Source organism: Saccopteryx bilineata, chromosome 3, assembly GCF_036850765.1.
Source record: "Saccopteryx bilineata isolate mSacBil1 chromosome 3, mSacBil1_pri_phased_curated, whole genome shotgun sequence".
Classification (NCBI taxonomy): domain Eukaryota; kingdom Metazoa; phylum Chordata; class Mammalia; order Chiroptera; family Emballonuridae; genus Saccopteryx; species Saccopteryx bilineata.
Genome location: NC_089492.1, coordinates 83,949,895 through 83,975,614, shown reverse-complemented (window position 1 = coordinate 83,975,614; position 25,720 = coordinate 83,949,895). Strand labels below are relative to the sequence as shown.

General features: G+C 42.4%; 1 protein-coding gene across 9 annotated transcripts in view; it reads right to left on the bottom strand.

Annotated features, from left to right (window-relative positions):
- Window positions 1-25,720, bottom strand: part of ITSN2 (intersectin 2) — a 152,163-nt gene that overhangs the window by 10,579 nt on the left and 115,864 nt on the right. For all 9 annotated transcript variants that reach the window (XM_066266589.1, XM_066266590.1, XM_066266587.1 and 6 more), the window contains 3 exons: window positions 22,327-22,448; window positions 4,330-4,436; window positions 2,907-3,090 (listed from right to left, as the gene is read on the bottom strand). In XM_066266589.1, the coding sequence (XP_066122686.1) occupies window positions 2,907-3,090; window positions 4,330-4,436; window positions 22,327-22,448 (413 nt within the window). The remainder of the gene's footprint in view (window positions 1-2,906; window positions 3,091-4,329; window positions 4,437-22,326; window positions 22,449-25,720) is intronic.

Here is a 25,720-nt window from a genome sequence, read left to right as displayed (position 1 = left end):
ACAATTTTACATTTATCTAATCTGATCAATATTTGTTCTATGATTTTGGTTTCTTTTTGTGTCTTCTCATTCATTTCAAGGTAATCCTTCATCACCAATTGAAGGGTTCTGGCCTCAGCGCCATATATAGAACCATTTGTTCATCCCTGAGATTATCTTAAGGAAAACAAATATAATTAGCATTATTAAATGCTTACAATATGCTGGTTCCTGTGCTAATCATCTCTGGGTTACAGGTGAGGGGACTGAAGGCACCACATATTAAGTATAAGTAGCCCACCCTGGTCACACACTGGACAGTTGGTGGGACTGGGACCCCAACCCACGCTGTCTGATTCTGAAGCCTCTCCTGTTCTAAGCATGATATTAGCTTGCTTATATTTGTGGTAGACTCTTCTTTTCATTCAATGTTTACTTCTACTCATTGATATTTTAATTAAGATTTTAACAACTGGCCCTGGCCGGTTGGCTCAGCGGTAGAGCGTCGGCCTGGCGTGCAGGGGGACCCGGGTTTGATTCCCGGCCAGGGCACATAGGAGAAGCGCCCATTTGCTTCTCCACCCCCCCCCTTCCTCTCTGTCTCTCTCTTCCCCTCCCGCAGCCAAAGGCTCCATTGGAGCAAAGATGGCCCGGGCGCTGGGGATGGCTCCTTGGCCTCTGCCCCAGGTGCTAGAGTGGCTCTGGTCGCAGCAGAGCAACGCCCCGGAGGGGCAGAGCATCGCCCCCTGGAGGGCAGAGCATCGCCCCTGGTGGGCGTGCCGGGTGGATCCCGGTCGGGCGCATGCGGGAGTCTGTCTGACTGTCTCTCCCTGTTTCCAGCTTCAGAAAAAATACAAAAAAAAAAAAAAAAAAAAAGATTTTAACAACTATATTTGTAAGAGATACTGGGTTATAATTTTTTTTTTCATTTCTGTAATTAAATACAAATAAAAACCAGGCCTGGAAGTCAGGGCCACTTTTGCCTCATACATGAATTAGATAGGCTTTCTATTTTTTCCTGTAACAGTTTATATAACATGGAATAATCCATTCCTTGATAGTTGGAACGAGTTCACCTTTGAATCCATCAAGTGAATTTAGCTCCTCTCTTAGGATAAGTTCCTTAATTTTTTCCTTGGTTAATAATAGCTTCAGACTTTATATTCTTTTTTTTTTTTTTTTTTAATTTTTTTTTTATTATTTATTCATTTTAGAGAGGAGAGAGAGAGAGAAGCTGGAAGCATCAACTCCCATATGTGCCTTGACCAGGCAAGCCCAGGGTTTCGAACCGGCGACCTCAGCATTTCCAGGTCAACGCTTTATCCACTGCGCCACCACAGGTCAGGCCGAGACTTTATATTCTTATTGAATCGGTTTTCAAATTTTACTAGAAAACTACTAATTTTGTTAATGTTTTCAATATTAGCATATATTTTTTAATCATATACCCTTTTAGTTCAATAAATATCTTTTTGTGTGTGTGTGTGACAGAGACTGAGAGACAGACAGAGAGAGGGACAGATAGGGACAGACAGACAGGAAGGGAGAGAGATGAGAAGCAGCAATTCTTCATTGCGGTTCCTTAGTTGTTCATTGATTTCTCTTATGTACCTTGACTGGGGGGCTACAGCAGAGCGAGTGACCCTTTGCTCAAGCCAGCAACCTTGGTCTCAAGCCAGCAACGATGGGGTCATGTCTATGATCCTGTGCTCAAGCTGGTGACCTACAGTCAAGCCAGATGAGCCCAGGCTCAAGCCAGCAACCTTGGGGTTTCAAACCTGGGTCCTCTGAGTCCCAGTCAGATGTTCTATCCACTGCGCCACTGCCTGGTCAGGAAACAGATATCTTTATACCTGTTCTTGATTTTATGTTTTTTTTCTCTTTACCTGTTATACCTTATTAGCTCTTTTCAGTGTACTTATTTTTGATATACTAATATCTTTTGGATATACTGATATCTTTTAGAATTTTTATCCTTAGTCTATACATCTTCTATTTTATGTTTAACTATTTATTTATTCCTTTCTGATAATAAAAATACTAAGATTCTGCATCTTCAATAAGGTACTGTTGTAGCTGTATAACAGATCCCTATATGCAGTATTTTGTGAACTAAAAAAACCAACAAGCAATGGGAATAAAAAAAGCAAACAGATTTTACTTGCATTTCCCTCACCATTTGAACACATTTCTATTATTGAACAACATCAATGAAAATGACTTCTCAAAACATGATGCCCTGTTTTAATAATCCGTCATACACAGCCCATGGCCACACTATCTTGTATTGTACGTTGTGTTGTCTTGTGTATACTGCAGTTTTACTGCTTACCAACTTCTTGGTTTTCATTTACGACCATGGCATCATGGAACCAATCGTTTCTGAAAGGTCTGATGACATCGATGTCCACTCCAGTATATGGACAGGATCAGAGATGAGAATCATGTTGTCTCCTAATTCCTGGTGTCACTATTTCTTTCCTACTGTTATTTCATTTTGTCTCCTTTTATGCATCCACTCATTTTAAATTTTATTTTATCTCATTACATTAAGTAAGATATTTTATATTCTTTCTGGAATAAGATGGGTATAAAATAAATACAATATACAAAATTAAGAAAGTGACATTTTGGACTTTTTTTGGGGGGGGTTGTATAAAGTAGCTGATTTATGTAAATAGGCTTAAAAAACACTCTACCATAATAAGATGGACAAAATTATGGTCCCAGTGCCAAGAAGAATCAACTTAACACGAAAGGCAACACAAAACAATCAAAATATTCTTTGTCATGTCTGTATTTCCTTTGGAAACTGACAGGGCTGCCCGGCTCCATTACTGTGGTTACCACGGTGCGGCTGCGTACCTCTGCCTTCCCTTCAGGCTCAGCACGAGGCTGGCCTTCCTACGATTCCAGGATGGAGTTACCTTTAAGAATTCTTTGAAGTCCGTGTCCTCATCTGTCTTCTGCTGTAACAGGGCCGCTCCATTAAGCTGGCAGCTGCAGAACCGAATGTAAGCCTGCATGTGGGACAGCTCGGCCGCCAGGATGTCCCCGATCATCTGCACTGGCATCTTCTCGCCCCCAGTCTTTTTCCGTACGCGCAAGGCCCTGCAACCAACACACTCTCTCACTTTCTGTTTTTAAGTGAATGTCCTGTGGGGGCAGAAACCTCTGGCATGCCCTGGCTAGGTAGCTCCGTTTGTCCCAGTGAGTCAAGGTTGCGGTTTGATCCCTAGTCAGGGCACATACAAGAATCAACCAATGAATGCATGATAAAGTGGAACAACAAATCGATGTCTCTATCTCTCCAAAATCAATACATTAAAAACCAAAACCAAAACCAAAACCCACTGGCCAGTGAGGGAACAGTCATAAAGAGGAGGAGGCAGCTTGGCCATAAAGCTCTGATGACCAAGCCAATCTGGATGAAATGTTGGCAAAGAAGAATAAGAAGTGAAATCAATATACTTGTATATTTCTTCCAGTCTATTTCTGGAAGAAATAACTCCTTTGGAATTGTTTTGGTTTCACCTGTTTCTTCCTTTCTTTTTTTATTGATTTTAGAAAGAGGAAAGAGTGACAGAGAGAGAAGGCGGGTGGGAAGAGCAGGAAGCATCAACTCATAGTATTTGCTTCTTGAATCTGCCTTGACCAGGCAAGCCTGGGGTTTTGAACCGGCAACCTATGCGTTCCAAGTCAATGCTCTATCCATTGCGCCACCACAGATCAGGCCTCCTTAGTTTTTTAGTAAAGTTTCTTTTGACAAATTCTAACTTGTTCTCAGCTGAACCAATAAGAAAATGTCCACACTCTGTTGGGAGAAAGGGAGCAGCAGCCCACAGAGGCCAGGTGTAGAGGTGGAGGGAGCCTCTGCCCAGGAGAGCTGCTGAGCCCCAAGGAGGAAGGAGAGGCAGCTCGAGCTGTGGCCGCTGATCGCTCCTCCCAGGATGTGCTCTTCATGGGCACAAGGGACAGAAAAATCACCCCAAGGAATGGAATTTCACGTGGGACTGAGGAGTCTGCCACACTGGCCAGTTACGTGTGAGCCATGAGCCACCACTTCTCTCTGACTCTACCGAATAGAGCCGAGTTTATGTCGATAAGTCTAATGACTTGTTTAATGATTTAATTTCTTTGTTTAATCATAGTATTTTCTTTGTTATAGTTCTTTACTTCAATAAATAGGTATTTTCCAGTTATGGGGCATTTCAGACCATGACAATAAAATGAAAAGCCTGAGGTTCCTTTGCTAAGGAGCCCTGCAGAGAGTTATGTGTGAGCCTCAGTCCCAGGGGCGGAGGCAGGGGGAGGGGGTCACTGCAATGACAGGCCCGGCTCTCCACTTACTTCAGCAGCTTCGTGTTAGACATGATGAGCTCCTTCCAGTTAACAAAAATCAAGGCCATTTCCCCTTCAGCGAGGGAGCCTGACTCTGCCATCCGTTTCTGAAAAACCTAAACTCAAAACACAGAAGAAGTAAGTTAGCTTAAGCGTGATTATACAACCTACGTGGTCTAAATCAAACAATACCTTCATACATAAACTAATAAGATTGTGGTATTCTTACATAAACATATTTATGCTTGTTAACTTTTACACTGAATAATTTCCCCACCTATTGCGATTTGGGCTATTATCAAGGTTGATTCTAAGGACTGACTGCAGCAGTCTCACCAAGAAGAGATTCTCATTCTATATCCTGGGGGTGTTATGAAGGCTAAATGAAAGGGTGGGCACAAAACACCCACACTCTTTAAGAGCTTGTAGAACTGGGGAAAGAGGAGTGTTGTCAGGTTGAGCATCTCAATGTTCTAGAAGCAGTTTGTAAGAAGTTCAGCAAAAAAAAGAGCAATGACTTATGTTACCTACCCCCAGGACGGACCGCCAAGCAGATGTGGGTTTCAGAGGTTGGCTGATGGAAGGGAAAACAATAACACTCCACATGGGTATTTCATAGCACTTATATGGATTTATAAAGCGCTGATATGTACATACGTTATATGCTGTGTGTGTGTGTGTGTGTGTGTGTTTTGAGGGAGGTTCTCCATCAACTTCATATTGGATATAGGTCAAGCTGAGTCAGCCATTATTATTTCCAATGGACTCATGGAGAAGTAAAAGGTTGAGAGGGTGATCTGCTCAAGGTCAAAAAACTAGAATAAGAAGAACTAGAACTAAAACTGAACTTTTTGGACGTTAAGTCCAAGTTTGCACTGAACTATTATGGAACAACTTTAAGGAAATATGAAGTTATCTCAGACAACTCTTCCCATGTTCAATCTCTCCAGAGCACAAACAACATGGCACTGTCTATTAAAATCCTTCATTGGCCAGTGGGAGACAAGATGGCCACAGAGTAGATGGATGTTCCAACTCCCACTTCCCCGAACCAAGGTGGATTACAACTTAATTCTTAGAACACTCATCTTGAAAGACCAACTTTGGACTAAACTAAGAGGATTCTACAGCCAAGAACCACCAAAGAACCTACACTGAGACTGGTAGGAAAGGCGGAGACACGGAAAGGGCTGTCCTGCTCCCAGGAGCGAGTGGCGACCAGGAGGGACTCTCGCGATGGGGTGGGTTGCCCAGAGAGTGTGGGCCCTCAGCCCCAAAACCAGAATCCCAGCCTAGAGCCCTGGAGCCTGGAAGGGGCTTACGGACTATATTTGGCTGAGAAAAGAGCCTAAACACTTTGAGAGAAGAACGCAGAACTCTCAGACCCAGGCTCCGTATTAAAGGGACTGCATGGAGAGCCTCACTCACAGCCACTTTCCTGGAGCTCCAGGAGCGGGGAGCGCTGAGAGGACTGGAGTTGCCAGGGGAGAGAGTGGTCTCAGAGGCACAGGGGGAGACACTTTGAGGGATGGACACACTAACCCCTGGGCTGAGTCACCCCCCAAATCTAAAGTGAATATTTTTCCTGGGAACAGCATCACCAGCAAAGGGAAAAAATTACCCCATTCACTGGAGGCTCACCTGTCCCAGTTAGAACAAAGGTGCTTAGAGGCAGGCAGCACATTAGGGACACAAATAGGGAGTGCAGAGGTCTAAGCTACACCACCCCCTGCACTGCTGAGTGCTCTCTGGGGGTGGGTGGGCCGGAGGCGGCAGGGTGCGGCTGCAGAGACCAGGGCGGTCGCAACAAGAGTGCACAGGTTGGCCCGCAGTGGCGGAAACCACCGCTGCAGCTGCAGAGGTCTAGACTCACACACAGTCCTGTTTGCTGTGTGGGCCCACCCTTGGCATGGGGAGGGGGGGAACTGTGGGGGCAGAGGCCCGAGCAACAGTGCAGGGGGTCCAAGTAGGAGTGCAAGAGCCCGCCAGCGAGGGCAGAAGTCACAGCAGCCACTGTGGGGGTCCAGGCTGGCGTACACATCTGCCCTTGGTGTGGGCGCGCCCTCAGCGGCAGCAGAAGCTGGGTGACCTTGGGGGTGGTCCGAGTGGGCGTGTGTGGTCCTGCCACAGAGGTTGCTGAGGAGTTCTGAGCGGACGCACAGACCCCCAGCGATGTGGACCAGTCCTTGGCAGCCCCAAAAGTGGTCCAAGTGGGTGTGCTGGGCCCACTTGCGGGGTGAAAGCCAAGCCACGGCAGACGCTACAGAGGCCCAAGCCCGTGAGCAAAATTACCCGCGGCACAGGACAGCCCCCAGCAGCAGCGGAGGCTGGGGTGGCCATGAAAGTGGTCCAAATGGGCGCACGTGGGCACACGCGAGACTGCTGGGGGCAGTGGCGAAGGCGGGCTGGCACCAGCCACACCTGAGCCCAAATGTCCCAGACAGCAACAGTGGTGGCATCCAGGTAGACAGACCACACAACGGGAGCACAGGGGTCACACCCACTGGACCCCTGTGACTATACCCTGCTGAGTGCTGAAAAAGAAGGAAAAAACAAAATAAAACAAAATAAATAAATAAAAAGTCTGGATAGAATGACACCTGAGGCTAAGGAGTAAGCTACATCTAATATCGTTATCTAATCACTGAATTATAGTACTGAGCCCAACAAATAGGCAGCAATAAGAGGCAACAGAGAGCAGATCTCAGGGGAACTTGAACTTTTTTTTTTTATTTTTATTTTTTTATTTTATTTTATTTTTTATTTATTTATTTATTTATTTTTTACAGAGGCAGAGATAGACAGGGACAGACAGACAGGAACGGAGAGAGATGAGAAGCATCAATCATTAGTTTTTCGTTGCGCGTTGCGACTTCTTAGTTGTTCATTGATTGCTTTCTCATATGTGCCTTGACCGCGGGCCTTCAGCAGACCGAGTAGCCCCTTGCTTGAGCCAGCAACCTTGGGTCCAAGCTGGTGAGCTTTTTGCTCAAGCCAGATGAGCCCGCGCTCAAGCTGGCGACCTTGGGGTCTCGAACCTGGGTCCTTCCACATCCCAGTCCGATGCTCTATCCACTGCGCCACCACCTGGTCAGGCGGAACTTGAACTTTTAAAGGAAATTCCACCAGGCCAAGAGTTGATAAAAGCAAGCCTAGGAGTGCAGCTGATATTTACAACGGCACCTGGACCCAGCAGAGACAGCCACAAGATGTGGATTGCCTATAGCTCCAAAAAGGTTGATGAGAGCCAGTCATAGGCAGTGACCCCCAATGATCTGCACCAGGTCCCATACACGGAGGTTGAGGGCAGGCACATTCAGTGGCCAGATACGGAAAGCACCAGTTCAGGACCTAACAACACTTTTTAGAGTGGAAGCTTAATGAAGGGCTCCTCACACCTGACCCAGCTAAGACATAGAAAACGCTGACACAAACAGCAAAAGGAACAGTGATAGCAGATAAGTAGCCCACAGCGGATAACAAACAACAGCTGAGGCCAACCCAAGAAGACCTAGAAATACAACTGAAAATTGGAGGCAGACAACACCAACCCTAGACTTAGCTAGCTTCACAAACAACACACCCAAATGAGGAGTGTATACATAGACAAAATGGGAAGACAGAGAAGTGCAATCTGAATGACTCAACAAGAGAAACCCCCAGAAAAAGAACTGAGTGAGATGGAAATAACCAAACTACTGGATGCAGAGTTTAAAATAATGATTATTAGAATGCTCAAAGATCTTAGAGCAACAATAGATGGATACAATGAGCACATAAATAAAGAGATAACAAGCATCAAAAAGGACATTGAAATAATAAAGAAGAACCAGTCGGAAATGACAAACACAATATCAGAAATAAAGACTGCACTAGAAGCAATTAAAATCAGGCTGGATGAAGCAGAGGATCGAATCAGCGATTTAGAAGACAAGATAAACAAAAACACGAAGCATAGCAACAAAAAGAAAAGAGGCACAAAAAGTCTGAGGAAACTCTAAGAAAGTTCTGTGACACCCTAAAGAGAAACAACACCAGCATCATAGGGGTTCCTGAAGAAGAAGAAAAAGAACAAGGGATAGAGAGCTTGTTTGAAAAAATCATAGCTGAAAACTTCCCTAAACTGATGCAGGAAAAAGTCACACAAGTTCAAGAAGCACAGAGAATTTCATTAAACAGAAGCCCAAAAAATCTATACCAAGACACATCATAATTAAAATACCAAAGCTAAGAGATAAAGAAGGAAAAAAAAGTCAATCACCTACAAAAGATCCCCCATTAGGTTGACATCCGACTTCTTAACAGCAACACTTGAGGCCAGAAGGGAATGGCAAGAAATAGTCAAAGTAATGCAGAACAGGAGCCTACAACCAAGACTTCTTTATCCAGTAAGGCTATCATTTAAAACTGAAGGAGAAATATAAATCTTCCCAGACCAACCCCCCCACCCCCCAAAACAAAACAACTCAAGGAATTCATTACAACCAAACCAATGCTGCAAGAAATGTTAAGGGGTCTGTTGTAAATGGAACAAAGGGGGAAAAGAGAAATGTAGCTTTAAAGAATAAAATGGCAGCCCTGGCCGGTTGGCTCAGCGGTAGAGTGTCGTCCTAGCGTGCGGAGGACCCGGGTTCGATTCCCGGCCAGGGCACACAGGAGAAGCACCCATTTGCTTCTCCACTCCTCTGCTGCGCCTTCCTCTCTGTCTCTCTCCTCCCCTCCCGCAGCCAAGGCTCCATTGGAGCAAAGATGGCCCGGGCGCTGGGGATGGCTCTGTGGCCTCTGCCTCAGGCGCTAGAGTGGCTCTGGTCACGACATGGCGACGCCCAGGATGGGCAGAGCATCGCCCCCTGGTGGGCAGAGCGTCGCCCCTGGTGGGCATGCCGGGTGGATCCCGGTCAGGCGCATGCAGGAGTCTGTCTGTCTCTCCCTGTTTCCAGCTTCAGAAAAAAAAAAAATGCAAAAAAAAAAAAAAAAAAAGAAATGGCAATAAACAACTACATATCAATCAACAATAACCTTAAATATAAATGGATTAAATGATCCAATCAAAAGACATAGGGTAGCTGCATGGATAAGAAAATGACCTATACATACGCTGTCTACAAGAGACACACCTCAAAACAAAAGATACACATACTCTGAAAGTAAAAGGTTGGAAAAAAATATTTCATGCAAATGGAAATGAAAAAAAAAAAAGCGGGGATAGCAATACTTATATCTGACAAAATAGATGTTAAAACAAAGGCTATAGTAAGAGATAAAGAAGGTCACTACATAATGATAAAGGAAGCAATCCAACAGGAAGATATAACCACTATAAATATCCATGCATTTAATATAGGAGCACCTAAATATATAAAGCAGACTTTGATGAATATAAAGGGCAAGATCAACAGCAATACTATAATAGTAGGGGATTTCAATACCCCACTAACATCACTAGATAGATCCACAAGAAAAAAAATTAACAAAGAAACAGCAGACTTAAAGGACACACTAGATCAACTCAATATAATAAATATCTTCAGAACTTTCCACCCTAAAACAGCAGAATATACATTCTTCTCAAGTGCTCATGGTACATTCTCTAGGATAGACCACATGTTAGGGCACAAAAGGGGTCTCAACAAATTTAAGAAGATTGAAATCATATCAAGCATCTTCTCTGATACAATATTCACAAATCTACCAATGTGATTCATCACGTAAACCAAAGAAAGGAGAAAAACCACATGATAGTTTCAATAGATGCAGAAAAAGCATTTGATAAAATCCAGCACCCATTTATGATCAAAACTCTCAGCAAAGTGGGAATACAGGGAACACACCTCAACATGATAAAGGCCATCTATGACAAACCCACAGCCAACATCATACTCAATGGGCAAAAATTAAAAGCAATCCCCTTAAGATCAGGAACAAGGCAGGGGTGCCCCCTTTCACCACTCTTATTCAACATAATTCTTGAAGTCCTAGCCACAGCAATCAGACAAGAAGAAGAAATAAAAGGTATCCAAATTATAAAATAAGAAGTAAAACTATCATTATTTGCAGAAGATATGATACTGTATATAGAAAACCCTAAAGTCTCAGTCAAAAAACTACTCAACCTGATAAATGAATTCAGCAAGGTGGCAGGATATAAAATTAATACTCAGAAATCAAAGGCATTTTTATACACCAACAATGAACTGTCAGAAAGAGAAATTAAGGAAACAATTCCCTTCACTATTGCAACAAAAAAATAATAAAGTACCTAGGAGTAAATTTAACCAAGGAGATTAAAGACTTGTATTTGAAAAATTATAAAACATTGATAAAAGAAATCAAGGAAGATACAAACAAGTGGAAGCATATACCGTGTTCACGGATAAGAAGAATAAACATCATTAAAATGTCTATATTATTCAAAGCAATTTATAAATTCAATGCAATGCCAATTAAAATACCAATGACATACTTCAAAGATATAGAACATATATTCCAAAAATTTATATGGAACCAAAAAAGAACACAAATAATCTCAGCAACCTTGAAAAAAAAGAATGAAGTGGGTGGTATCACACTTCCTGATATCAAGTTATACTACAAGGCCATTGTACTCAAAACAGCCTGGTACTGGCATAAGAACAGGCATATAGATCAATGGAACAGAAAAGAGAACCCAGAAATAAACCCACACCTTTATGGACAATTGATATTTGACAAAGGAGGTAAGAGCATACAATGGAGTAAAGTCAGCCTATTTAACAAATGGTGTTGGGAAAATAGGACTGCTACCTGCAAAAAAATGAAACTAGACCACCAACTTACACCATTCACAAAAATAAACTCAAAATGGATAAAACACTTAAATGTAAGTCAGGAAACCATAAGCATCTAGAAGAAAACATAGGCAGTAAGCTCTCTGAAGTCTCTCGCAGCAATATATTTGCTGATTTATCACCACGGGCAAGTTTAATAAAAGACAGGATAAACAAATGGGACTATATCAAACTAAAAAGCTTTTGCACAGCTAAAGACAATATAAACAGAATAAAAAGACAAACCACACAATGGGAGAACATATTCAACAATATGTCTGATAAGGGGTTAATAATCAAAATTTATAAAGAACTTGTAAATCTCAACACCAGGAAGATAAACAATACAATAAAAATATGGGCAAAAGAAATGAACAGACACTTCTCCAAAGATGACATACAGATGGCCAATAGGTAGATGAAAAAATGTTCAACATCAGTAATCATTAGAGAAATGCAAATTAAAGCCACAATGAGATATCACCTTACACCAGTCAGAATGGCGCTCATCAACAAAACAACACAGAATAAGTGCTGGTGAGTATGTGGAGAAAAGGGAACCCTCCTGCACTGCTGGTGGGAATGCAGACTGGTGCAGCCACTGTGGAAAACAGTATGGAGATTCCTCAAAAAATTAAAAATGGAACTGCCTTTTGACCCAGCTATCCCACTTTTAGGAATATATCCTAAGAATTCTAAATCACGGATTCAAAAGAAGAAATGCACCCCCATATTTATGGCAGCACTGTTTACAATAGCCAAGATCTGGAAACAGCCCAAGTGTCTGTCAGTGGACCAGTGGATTAAAAAACTGTGGTACATATACACAATGGAATACTATGGGGCCATGAAAAAGAAGGAAATCTTACCTTTTGCGACAACATGGATGGACCTGGAAACTATTATGTTAAGTGAAATAAGCCAGGCAGAGAAAGAAAAATATCATATGACCTCACTCATTTGAGGAATCCAATGAACAATATGAACTGAGGAACGGAATAGAGGCAGAGGCGGGATCAAAGGGACCAGAGGGAAAGCAGATGGAGGGAAAGGGGATGAGAGGATGGGATCAGAGAATGGAAAGAGATTGGTTACATTATTATATATACATAACACAGCATTATAGAGAGCAGAAAAGCAAATCCTGGAGGGAAGGCGGGAGGGCACTGGGGGGAAGGGGGCAAGGGGGATGTTGAAAGGAACATGGGGGTAGGGGGGGTGCATTCAGTGGGACTCTTGAATCTATGTAAACACAATAAATTAAAATCAATAATAATAAAAAAACAAGTGCTATGAGCTGTATCTCTCTAAAGCTCTACAGTGTAAAATCAGACTGAAGATCTCAGGACATGCCCATGAGAGCAGACCCTGGAAAGATGGCTGACCTGCTTGGAGGTGACTCTTTGTCCCCCTTTCCCTGGTTAATTTATGTTTCTTTGTTTATTCATCCTATTAACCTGCTTTGTGCCAAAGGAGGTAAGCAGAGGAGGATGTGATGGTCAGGACCTCTGGAACCTCCATGGGAATGGTCATGAGAAGGCCTTGCCTGTGAACAGTGCTTTTCATCCTAAATCTCTGACCCCAACATGACTCCTTACATCTTGTGAGGTGGGCAGTGGGAATAACCAAGGCCTGAGTGGTTAAAGACTGGTCTGTTCCTGACCTGTGGTGGCGCAGTGGATAAAGCATCGACCTGGAACGCTGAGGTCGCTGGTTCAATACCCTGCACTTGCCTGGTCTAAGGCACATATGGGAGTTGAAGCTTCCTGCTCCTCCCCCCTTTCTCTTTCTCTCTCTCTCACTCTCTCTCTCCTCTCTAAAATGAATAAATGTAAAAAAAAAAAAAAAAGACTGGTGCAGTGGGGCAGTCACCCGGCCTCTGTTCACCTGTGCTAGCATTGGAGGGGTCCCTCGGCACCCATTTACAAACCTTCACGACTGTAATCTGACCAGCAGCAGGGCTGATCCCTGCAGGGGTTAGTAAAAAAGATGGTTTTTCTTGTAGGCTGCTTTTCCTGGCCAAAGAGGCGCAGACACAATCACACCTACTTCCTTCTGTTCTGATGGGAAGGCCTGCACAGCCAGGCTAAGTTTGGGGATGCAGGGTGCAGGCTGCAGTCCTTGTTCCCAGGAGCTCACAGCCTGCAGGAGACACATATTGTCACTGAGCAGTGCGGGGCCTGTCTGAGGTCCCAGCCTGCATGCAGGTGGAGACTGACTCAAGGACAGGCCTTGCTAGGGGGCGGGGAGGGGGGCAGATGCAGAAGGACACAGCATCTGCTTCCTGCTGTCATCAAGGTCACGGCCAGTTATACACTGCACCTATTGGGCCCATGTGGGGACACCTGTTCTCCTCAGGTGGTTTATTTAACTGGGCTTCTCCTCCAGAGGTCCTGACACATTCAGTGAGAACTAAAAGCTAAGGAAACAAAAGTATAATAGAACTATAAAGTGTAATATTGTTTACTCAAACACAAACCATCTTAAAAAACTATTTGGAGATGACGTCAGAGTAATGGCCGGGTAGGAAGCGATACCGATAAATCTCCCCCAAAACTCAATAAGATCTTCAACCAGAAACAGAAAAACCTATACTTGGAGCCTCCAGATGATTCGCAATACACCCAAAGGTATGGTTGAGTGAAAAATTGGCTAAATATATAACCAAACCCCGAAGGAAATAGGGAGTAAGAAATGCTCCGCCTTCCTCACTAACCTAAACAGGGCGGCTTTCTCTGGTAACTGTGAATATAGAAACTGAGGCGGGCAAAGGGGGTGAATAGATCCAGGCGGCGGCACAAATGGCCGAACCAGGCTGTGGCACGGAGATCCAAGCCGAGGAAAACTGATCCTGTGGCAACCCGGGCAATACAAGCTAACACTCGCGCCAAACCCAAACAAAGAAAGACAAGCGGAGTGGCCATTTTACCCGGTCTCCTGGTCGGCGTGCGCGCAGTTAGTGGGCGAGAGATTTCTTCCTAGGCCCCGGGAGTGGGTGCCCGTGTTGCCCCACGGAGAGGCAGGGCCAGAGGCCTTTCTGAGGGCCGAGGGCAGAGTCTCTGGGCAGCCCCAGCGCCCTGGGAAAGCCACGCACGGGAGGGAGTGAGAACTAATTCCAACGGTGGAGATTTTCCGTGCTGGAGGGGGTTTCACTCAGAGGGAAACGCGGCCGGCCTCATATCCTGGTCTGCGCGCGCAGATAGTGAATGAGAGATTCCTCCAAGTGCCTCGGCAGTGCGCACCCGTGTTATCGCACAGAGGGGCAGAGTCAGGGGCCTTTGTGTGGGCCAAAGCGGAATCTCGGGCCGCCCCAGCGCCTTGCAAAAGCCGCACACGGGGAAGGAGCGAGACTCAATTCCAACGCTGCAACTTTTCCCTGCGGTTGGGGGTTTCACTCAGAGCGTGAGACTGCTGGCCGGATATCCTGGTCGCAGACAGTGAGTGAGAGTTTCCTCCAAGCGCCCCGGAAGTGGGCACCCGCCTGTGTTACCGGACAGAGTGGCAGAGCCAGAGGTCTTTGAGGGGGCGGAAAGCCCGCCTGATTATGCTAGCAGCTCTGACTGACTGAGCCTTACCCAGAGCCCTGTGCTGAGTGGAAATAGAGTGGGGAGTTGCCAGCTCTTTGAGCCTCTTACTATCCAGGCAGAGGCAGCAGCAACCCCATAGCTGGATTATCAGGCTACTAATTGATGAAGGAAAGATTAGGAGAAAGGCTCCAGGAACACGGACTCTCTCACTGTCGGAGCCTATAAATGCTAATGAGCCTCGACTGCCAACGAGACTAAAGCACAATACATGACATTGCCATAGAGACTTATCAACTGCAAACCTCTACCTGAGCATGCCAAAGGGGCAGAACCCGGGGTACAGAGTTACCGAACAGGAAGAGGGAGAGAAAAGAAAAAGCAAGAAGATAACCTCTCAAAATCAAGAATAATCTGCAGACTTTATAACCTATCCCATTTTATTATATTTGTTCGTTTGTTTCTCTTATCTTCATTCTTGATACTTTTTTTCCTCCTCCAATTTGGCCGATTAACTCTCTGCCAGTCTTACTCTCTCCTCTCCTTGAACTACACTACCCATAAGTGTTACATCTCCCATTATCTTTTCTCTTCTTTTCCTTTCTCTCTATGAGGGTTGCACTCCAAAACCCTTAACTTTCTCTCTCTCTCTCCTTTCTTTTTTCTTCTTTTAGTGGTTCCCTCTTTTTTTCTCTCTCTCTCTTTCTTTTCTCCTTCTATATTAGTTTCTTCCTTTCTCCTTTACATCTCCTCTCATTCAAACCTCAACAACAAACAAATTATCTTATCTGGGACTCAAACTTATGTTTGTGGCATTTTGGGGGGTTTTTACTTCACCTTTTTAACTCACTAGCAGTGCTCCCATCCCTGGCTCTCCATATTATCTAGTTCTTGTTCCACTAAATACAATAGTAATTTTTTAATTTGTCCCCCCATTTTTCTGTTTTCCTCTTATTCCTCCCATCATAACTCTTAGACAACCAACACCTAAAAGCAAATCATTTTATTCTTGACCCAAATTTTTTCCTTATTTGCTTTTTGTGAGTCCATATGCTCTTTTTTTTTCTGTTTTCTTTTCTTTTTTTTTTTTGCCCCTTTTTTACTTTTCCCCAATTCAGGCCCTCCATCACAGGCATTGTTTGTTATAATTCACAGTTCACCACAAGATTTTCTCAAGAAAGGAGAGGAGAGGAAAAAAGGAGGGGGGGAATAATTTCCTTTTTTAAAAATTTTTATTTTATTTTATTTTTCTTTATTTCATTATTAATTTTTTTTAAAAAAACAACTCTTCGATTTTTTATTTTTTTATTATTATTTTTTTAATTTTTTTAACTTTTTATTCTTTATTAAATCTCATTAATACTATCAACAAAACCACCCTCAGATGCCATTAAGGAAGAGAAAATCGAATATCATGGATACAAAAGAAAGAGAGGTAACACAGCTAGATGAGGAAAAATCTATGGAGAAAACATTTAATATATTGGAAACCTTGGAGCTAAATGACAGAGAATTCAAGAAAGAAATCCTAAAATTCCTCCGAGATATACAAGAAAACACAGAAAGGCAATTTAGGGAGCTCAGAAAACAACTCAATGAACACAAAGAATATATGTCCAAGGAAATTGAAACTATAAAAACAAATCAAACAGAGATGAAAAACTCAATTCACGAGCTGAAAAACAAAGTAACAAGCTTAGCTAATAGAACAGGTCAGATAGAAGAGAGGATTAGTGAAATAGAAGACAAGCAACTTGAGGCACAACAGAGAGAAGAAGAAAGAGACTCAAAAATTTAAAAAAAAATGAGATAGCCCTACAAGAATTATCTGACTCCATCAAAAAGAATAACATAAGAATAATAGGTATATCAGAGGGAGAAGAGAGAGAAAATGGAATGGAGAACATACTCAAACAAATAATAGATGAGAACTTCCCAAGCCTGTGGAAAGAACTAAAGCCTCAAGTTCAAGAAGCAAACAGAACTCCGAGTTTTCTTAACCCCAACAAACCTACTCCAGGGCATATCATAATGAAATTGACACAAACCAACAGCAAAGAAAAAATTCTCAAGGCAGCCAGGGAAAAGAAGAATACAACATATAAAGGAAGGCCCATTAGATTATCATCAGATTTCTCAGCAGAAACTCTACAAGCTAGAAGAGAGTGGACCCCAATATTTAAAGTCCTGAAAGAGAGGAACTTTCAGCCACGAATACTATACCCATCAAAGCTATCCTTCAAATATGAAGGAGAAATAAAAACATTCACAGATACAGAAAAGATGAGGGAATTTATCATCAGAAAACCCCCACTCCAGGAATTACTAAAGGGAGTTCTCCAATCAGATACAAAGAACAAAAAAAAACAGAGCCACAAGTAAAAGCTCCAAGAAGAACACAATAAAACCAAATTTAAACTGTGACAACAACAAAAAGAAAGAGGGGGAGAAGATGGAGATTAACAGTAGCAAAGGACGATGGAGTGCAAAAGTACTCACAAAATAGTTCGCTACAATGAACAGGGTAGGGACCCTTTTCATTACTCAAAGGTAACCACCATTGAAAAAACCACCACAGAAGCACATGAGATAAAAAAGATAGCAACAGAGGAAAGATGTATGGAATACAACCAAATAAAAACAAAAGATAGAAAAAACGAAAGAGAAGGATCAAACAAGACACAAAACTAACAGAAAGCAAGATATAAAATGGCAATAGGGAACTCACAAGTATCAATAATTACACTAAATGTAAACGGATTAAACTCACCAATAAAAAGGCACAGAGTAGCAGAATGGATTAAAAAAGAAAATCCAACTGTATGCTGCCTACAGGAAACTCATCTAAGTAACAAGGATAAAAACAAATTCAAAGTGAAAGGCTGGAAAACAATACTCCAAGCAAATAACATCCAAAAAAAAGCAGGTGTAGCAATACTCATATCGGATAATGCTGACTACAAGACAGGAAAAGTACTCAGAGACAAAAATGGCCATTTCATAATGGCTAAGGGGACACTGAATCAAGAAGACATAACAATTCTTAATATATATGCACCAAACCAAGGAGCACCAAAATATATAAGACAGCTACTTATTGATCTTAAAACAAAAACTGACAAAAACACAATCATACTTGGAGACCTCAATACACCGCTGACGGCTCTAGATCGGTCATCCAAACAGAGAATCAATAAAGACATAGTGGCCTTAAACAAAACACTAGAGCACCTGGATATGATAGACATCTACAGGACATTTCATCCCAAAGTGACTGAGTATACATTTTTCTCCAGTGTACATGGATCATTCTCAAGAATTGACCATATCTTGGGCCACAAAAACATCAGCAAATTCAGAAAAATTGAAGTTGTACCAAGCATATTTTCTGATCATAAAGCCTTGAAACTAGAATTCAACTGCAAAAAAGAGGAAAAAAATCCCACAAAAATGTGGAAACTAAACAACATACTTTTAAAAAATGAATGGGTCAAAGAAGAAATAAGTGCAGAGATCAAAAGATATATACAGACTAATGAAAATGACAATACGACATATCAGAATCTATGGGATGCAGCAAAAGCAGTGATAAGAGGGAAGTTCATATCACTTCAGGCATATATGAACAAACAAGAGAGAGCCCAAGTGAACCACTTAACTTCCCACCTTAAGGAACTAGAAAAAGAAGAACAAAGACAACCCAAAACCAGCCAAAGAAAGGAGATAATAAAAATCAGAGCAGAAATAAATGAATTAGAGAACAGAAAAACTATAGAAAAAATTAATAGAATAAGGAGCTGGTCCTTGAAGAGATCAACAAAATTGACAAACCCTTGGTAAGACTTACCAAGGAAAAAAGAGAAAGAACTCATATAAACAAAATTCAAAATGAAAGAGGAGAAATCACCACGGACACCGTAGATATACAAAGAATTATTGTAGAATACTATGAAAAACTTTATGCCACTAAATTCAACAACCTAGAAGAAATGGATAAATTCCTAGAATACAACCTTCCTAGACTGAGTCAAGAAGAAGCAGAAAGCCTAAACAGACCTATCAGTAGAGAAGAAATAGAAAAAACCATTAAAAACCTCCCCAAAAATAAAAGTCCAGGCCCTGACGGCTATACCAGCGAATTTTATCAAACATTCAAAGAAGACTTGGTTCCTATTCTACTCAAAGTCTTCCAAAAAATTGAAGAAGAAGCAATACTTCCAAACACATTTTATGAGGCCAACATAACCCTCATACCAAAACCAGGCAAGGATGGCACAAAAAAAGAAAACTACAGACCAATATCTCTAATGAATACAGATGCTAAAATACTAAACAAAATACTAGCAAATCGAATACAACAACATATTAAAAAAATAATACATCATGATCAAGTGGGATTCATCCCAGAATCTCAAGGATGGTTCAACATACGTAAAACGGTTAACGTAATACACCATATCAACAAAACAAAGAACAAAAACCACATGATCTTATCAATAGACGCAGAAAAGGCTTTCGATAAAATACAACACAATTTTATGTTTAAGACTCTCAACAAAATGGGTATAGAAGGAAAATATTTCAACATGATAAAGGCCATATATGATAAACCATCAGCTAACATCATATTAAATGGCACTAAACTGAAGGCTTTCCCCCTTAAATCAGGAACAAGACAGGGTTGTCCACTCTCTCCACTCTTATTTAATGTGGTACTAGAGGTTCTAGCCAGAGCAATCAGACAAGACAAAGAAATATAAGGCATCTATATCGGAAAAGAAGAAGTAAAGGTATCACTTTTTGCAGATGATATGATCCTATACATCGAAAACCCCAACGAATCCACAAAAAGACTACTAGAAACAATAAGCCAATACAGTAAGGTCGCAGGATACAAAATTAACATACAGAAGTCAATAGCCTTTCTATATGCCAACAATGAAACAACTGAGAAGGAACTCAAAAGAATAATCCCCTTCACGATTGCAACAAAAAATAAATAAATAAAATACTTAGGAATAAACATAACAAAGAATGTAAAGGTCTTATATAATGAGAACTATAAACCATTGTTAAGGGAAATCGAAAAAGATATAATGAGATGGAAGAATATACCTTGTTCTTGGCTAGGAAGAATAAATATAATCAAGATGGCTATATTACCCAAAGCAATATACAAATTTAATGCAATTCCCATCAAACTTCCAATGACGTTTTTTAAAGAAATAGAGCAAAAAATCATCAGATTTATATGGAACTATAAAAAACCCCGAATAGCCAAAGCAATCCTAAAGAAAAAGAATGAAGCTGGGGGCATTACAATACCTGACTTCAAACTCTATTATAGGGCCACGACAATCAAAACAGCATGGTATTGGCAGAAAAATAGACACTCAGACCAATGGAACAGAATAGAAAGTCCAGAAATAAAACCACATATATATAGTCAAATAATTTTTGATAAAGGGGCCAACAACACACAATGGAGAAAAGAAAGCCTCTTCAATAAATGGTGCTGGGAAAACTGGAAAGCCACATGCAAAAGAATGAAACTGGACTACAGTCTCTCCCCCTGTACAAAAATTAACTCAAAATGGATCAAAGATCTAAACATAAGACCTGAAACAATTAAGTACATAGAAGAAGGCATAGGTACTCAACTCATGGACCTGGGTTTTAAAGAGCATTTTATGAATTTGACTCCACAGGCAAGAGAAGTGAAGGCAAAAATTAATGAATGGGACTACATCAGACTAAGAAGTTTTTGCTCAGCAAGAGAAACTGATAACAAAATAAACAGAAAGCCAACTAAATGGGAAATGATATTTTCAAACAACAGCTCAGATAAGGGCCTAATATCCAAAATATACAAAGAACTCATAAAACTCAACAACAAACAAACAAACAATCCAATAAAAAAATGGGAAGAGGATATGAATAGACACTTCTCCCAGGAAGAAATACAAATGGCCAACAGATATATGAAAAGATGCTCATCTTCTTTAGCTATGAGAGAAATGCAAATCAAAACGGCAATCAGATACCACCTCACACCTGTTCGATTAGCTGTTATTAGCAGATAATAGCAAATGTTGGAGAGGCTGTGGAGAAAAAGGAACCCTCATACACTGTTGGTGGGAATGTAAAGTAGTACAACCATTATGGAAGAAAGTATGGTGGTTCCTCAAAAAACTGAAAATAGAACTACCTTATGACCCAGCAATCCCTCTACTGGGTATATATCCCAAAAACTCAGAAACATTGATACGTAAAGACACATGCAGCCCCATGTTTATTGCAGCATTGTTCACAGTGGCCAGGACATGGAAACAACCAAAAAGCCCATCAATAGATGACTGGATAAAGAAGATGTGGCACATATACACTATGGAATACTACTCAGCCATAAGAAATGATGACATCGGAACATTTACAGCAAAATGGTGGGATCTTGATAACATGATACGAAGCGAAATAAGTAAATCAGAAAAAACCAGGAACTGTATTATTCCATACGTAGGTGGGACATAATAGTGAAACTAAGAGACATTGATAAGAGTGTGGTGGTTACGGGGGGGGGGGGAGGGGGGAATGGGAGAGGGAAAGGGGGTGGGGAGGAGCACAAAGAAAACAAGATAGAAGGTGACAGAGGACAATCTGACTTTGGGTGGTGGGTATGCAACATAATTGAACGACAAGATAACCTGGACTTGTTATCTTTGAATATATGTATGCTGATTTATTGATGTCACCCCATTAAAAAAATAAAATTATTAAAAAAAAAACTATTCTAACAGCTATTATAGGCTTATTGGTCACTGGTGACATCAATAGGCACAGATACAAACAGTAAATAGATGATAATTGGAAAATATGTTACAATATGGTCCTGGTTGGTTTGCCAAGCTGATACAAATGTTATGAACACTCCCACTGCTTAATAATTCCCCTGGAAACATCAAAGTTAATGAAAATGTCAGGTATCAAAGCAGCAGTGTAAGTAAAGTGAGGCAAAAATGTGAGCTAGGTCCTGGACGGTTGGCTCAGTGGTAGAGCGACAGCCTGATGTGTGGAAGTCCTGGGTTCGATTCCCCGCCAGGGCACACAGGAGAAGTGCCCATCTACTTCTCCACCCCTCCCCCCTCTCCTTTCTGTCTTCCCCTCCCACAGCCAAGGCTCCACTGGAGCAAAGTTGGCTCAGGCACTGAGGATTGGTTCCATGACCTCCACCTCAGGCACCCTGGTGGGCATGCTAGGTGGATCTAGGTCCGGTGCATGCGGGAGTCTGCCTCCCCGCTTCTCACTTTAGAAAAGTACAAAAAAATAAAAAGTGAGCTAGAAGAATTTGCTTTAGGGCCCTTCCACCTTCTCTACACCCTGTCTGTCCTAGATGGGGCCTCTGCCCCTGCCAACCGACCCGGGGCCTCTATTCCTGGTGACCAACCCCGAGCCTTTGCCCCTGCCGACCGACCCGGGCCTCTGGGTGCCCTGTTATTTGGTCTCTTCACCGAATGACCTAACTTGGGGATGAGTTGGCCTCAGATCTTCCAGCCCTTTCCGATGGCAGAGAAAGCATCCTAAGGAAGGGTGTGAGAACTCCTGCTGGGACTCGTTAATCCCCACACGAAGGTAAGTCCCCCACCCCTCCTCCGCCCAGTGCCATCAGCGGCCCTCACCTCCACGACGAGCTGAAGGTCATCCACATACCGCTCTTCGGTCTGAATCAGCTCATGAATGTAGCCCTGCCGTTTCCTCTCCATCGGCTGCATGGTGTCCAGGGTCTGGAGATCAGCACACCCTATGGAAAAACAGAGTGGAGTTTCATAGTCTTATTCTAGTCTTCTTTGCAGAAGGCAGCCGATGCACTGGGCTTCCAAATGCCGCCTTGAAAAAACGACCCGCTTCCCGGGAGCCCTGAGCCCTGGGCCCTCCGCGGAGGCCCACACCTGCGGACAATTGGTGTGATTACCACTCTGTGCTCCAAGCCGCGAATTAGAAACACCTGTAACATTTCAATGGGGTCCCACTTTCCTTTCCAAATAACTTATGACAGAATAAGGGATTCAGAAAAATGGTCTCAGAAAGATCAGGACTGTGCTGAGCTTGTGAAGAATCTATGCTACTCTCACCATCTCAAGACCTTTTCAAAGATACTGAGATGATGAAATGAATCCCATGCTTAAGACCAGTGTTTTCCAAATCACAGGTCGTGAGCTACCAGTGAGTCATTATATCAGTTTAGTTTTTTAAAATGCAGGTTAGGCATTTAAAAAAATAAGTAAATTTAAAAGGAAGTAAATAAATAGAAACTATCATGTACAAGCATTGGTAAGCATTGTTCTCTAAAAAGTTTTAGTTAGGGCCCTGGCTGGATAGCTCAGTTGGTTTAGAGCATCATCCCAAAGCACAGAGGTTGCTGGTTCAATCCCTGGTCAGGGCACATACAGGAACAGCTCGATGTTTCTGTCTCTCTTTCTCTCTCCCTTTCCTTCCTCTCTCGCTGAAATCAATACATAAAATAAAATAAAAAATTTTAGTTAGGCATGTCTGTGGGGATATAAAATGTATTTCTTACTGTGCTACTGTTTAAAAAACGTTTGAGGAACATTTCTCCAGATTTCTCAAAGTAAAGTGCTACGTTAGGAAACCTAAAGTTCCCAGGAGCCAATGGTTCCCAACAAGACCACTCAATCCACTAGATTCTAAGAACAAAGAACTGCTGGTCTGGGATACACAGCAGCCCTAAGAAACTCTGAGGGAAGTTCCCAGTAGTCTTGCAACAGGGGGAGAGGTGTTGCATTCACTTTGAATCAATTTAAAGGCATATGGCAGCTGAACTAAATGTCAAACTGGGAAGTGACATAACTCCAGATCCATTCAGTAAATAGCTGAGGACTTGCCTTATGCACAGTGATAGGGCAGACAGAGAGAAAAAGCAGGGAGGTACCCAACAAGCTACAACATGGGGCAGCAAGCAGTGTACATCTGGAAGATGGGAGAAAGCTGAAGGAAGTATGTATGAGCTTTGAAGCAGAGGCAATCAAGGAGGGTGGCAGGGAATCTGGGTGGCTCTGGGCAGCACTGTGATGGGAATTGGGAGGATTTGGACAGATGCAAACATGTGGCTGGCACTGGCAACAGATGAACAAAGCCACAGAGGCAGGAAATGCAAGGATCAGACTGGGCTTTTAAAGAGGGTTTCTCTTTCTGATGGCCTGAGAATATTTATATATATTGTATGAATTTGGGCTTACAGATAGTTTATTAATTTTTTTAGTGAGAGGAGGGGAGGCAGAGAGACAGGCTCCCTTCCATGTCCACCCCAAAAGGGATCTAGCTGGCAAGCCCACTAGGGGGAGACCATCTAGGGCCATTGCTCCCTTGTTCAGCAATAGAGCCATTTTTAGTGCCTGAGGCAGAGGCCATGAAGTCATCCTCAGTGCCTGGGGCCACTTGCTCCAACCAACTGAGCCATGGATGCAAGAAGGGAAGAGAGAGAGAGAGAAGGGGGAGGGGTGGAGAAGCAGATGGTTGCCTCTCCTGTGTGCCCTGACTAGGAATCAAACCCAGGACATCCACGCACCAGGCCAGTGCTCTACCACTGAGCCAACCAGCCAGGGCCAGATAGTTCTAATGAAGATAGTTGTTCTATTTTCTGCATGTTATACCAGCAGCTTTAAAAAAATTACCCCCACAGTAAAACCAAAATTGAATAAGGCTGATTTGCTGCTACCAATAGGAAAACATAGTGCCACTGTCATGTTCAAAATTATCAAGCTTTTCTGAAGGTTGCATTTTATTTTCTTCTGCCAGGGAGAACTGCAGGAATGACAGGGTTTTGAACCAGCAGGGAAAATGCATGTGCCTGTCCAACTAGGTTGTAAGTAGCAAGAAGGCCAGATGCACTGGCTGACACCTGGCGGAATGCTTCTGATTATGATGCGATCCAGTGGCATGGGTCAGAGTTGCCAGGTTAACTCTGATGGAAGCTGTCACAATAGTCTAGGCTACCCTACCTCTTACAATAGTTTTTCACAAATTTCAGTCGTTTACATTCTACCAAACCCATGTTCCATCTCTATTATTATTTACCTCATATTTTTCTCTAAATTTACTCATGTTGAGTTAACTACTTAGGAAATCATGGATTTGATGTGCTGGTTATTTTTCTTCAAATAATCACTAAGATAAATGACCATTAAAATAAAGTGAGTCCTCTTGGATACTGTTCTGCATGCCATTGTGTTGTGTATTACCTGGATATGTGCATCACACTTTGGGAGATAATGACACATTAAAATCTATAAGCATTGGCCTTTCTATCTGGTTCTGTATTTTAGAATAATAAGAAGTCTCAGATATTAGCTTTATCAGGATGAATGTGGGGAAGATCCTTGCGCCCCACCCCTAGCTGACCCTTTTGATAATAATGGTTAAAATGACCATTTTTATTAAAAGTTCTTAATCTTCCATTCTCTGTTCAAGTTTCCATCCTGACCCCTACCTTCATTTTCAGATGTTCTTACCTCTGATGTCAGGGAACAAAAATACAGGCACGATGCCCCTTTTACATCAGGACCCTTCCCTGTCCTTACAATTCCATTGTGAGTTTCACTGGTTCCTCTTAGCCTAGACACATGGTTAAGTGGACCTCCTATCCCATTATTTCAAACAAACAAGCACCCTTCCTTTGATCCTGCTCCCTATCTCTGGGTTCAGTGCCAAATGTCACTAGAGGGGTCTACATCATGGCCAACCCTCCAGCTCTTCCTGTCACTTCACCAATTTAGGGCACTTTGGCTTCTGTCCCCTTGCTCCACTGACTGCTCTGGTGAAGATAACCATGACTTGGCATTGCCAAATCCAGTGACCCCTTTGGGGCTAGTGCGTCCTCCACTCGCCCACAGCACTGACACCTATGAGTAGTCTCTCCTATCCCAGCCTTTGTGACTCTTGTCACCTTGGTGTTTCCTTGGGCATTTCTGCCTCTGCCTGCCTTTAGGTTCCCTGCTCCCCCTAATTCAGCAAATAGTAAAATGTGTTTCTGGCATTTCTGACCTGTAGGGTCAA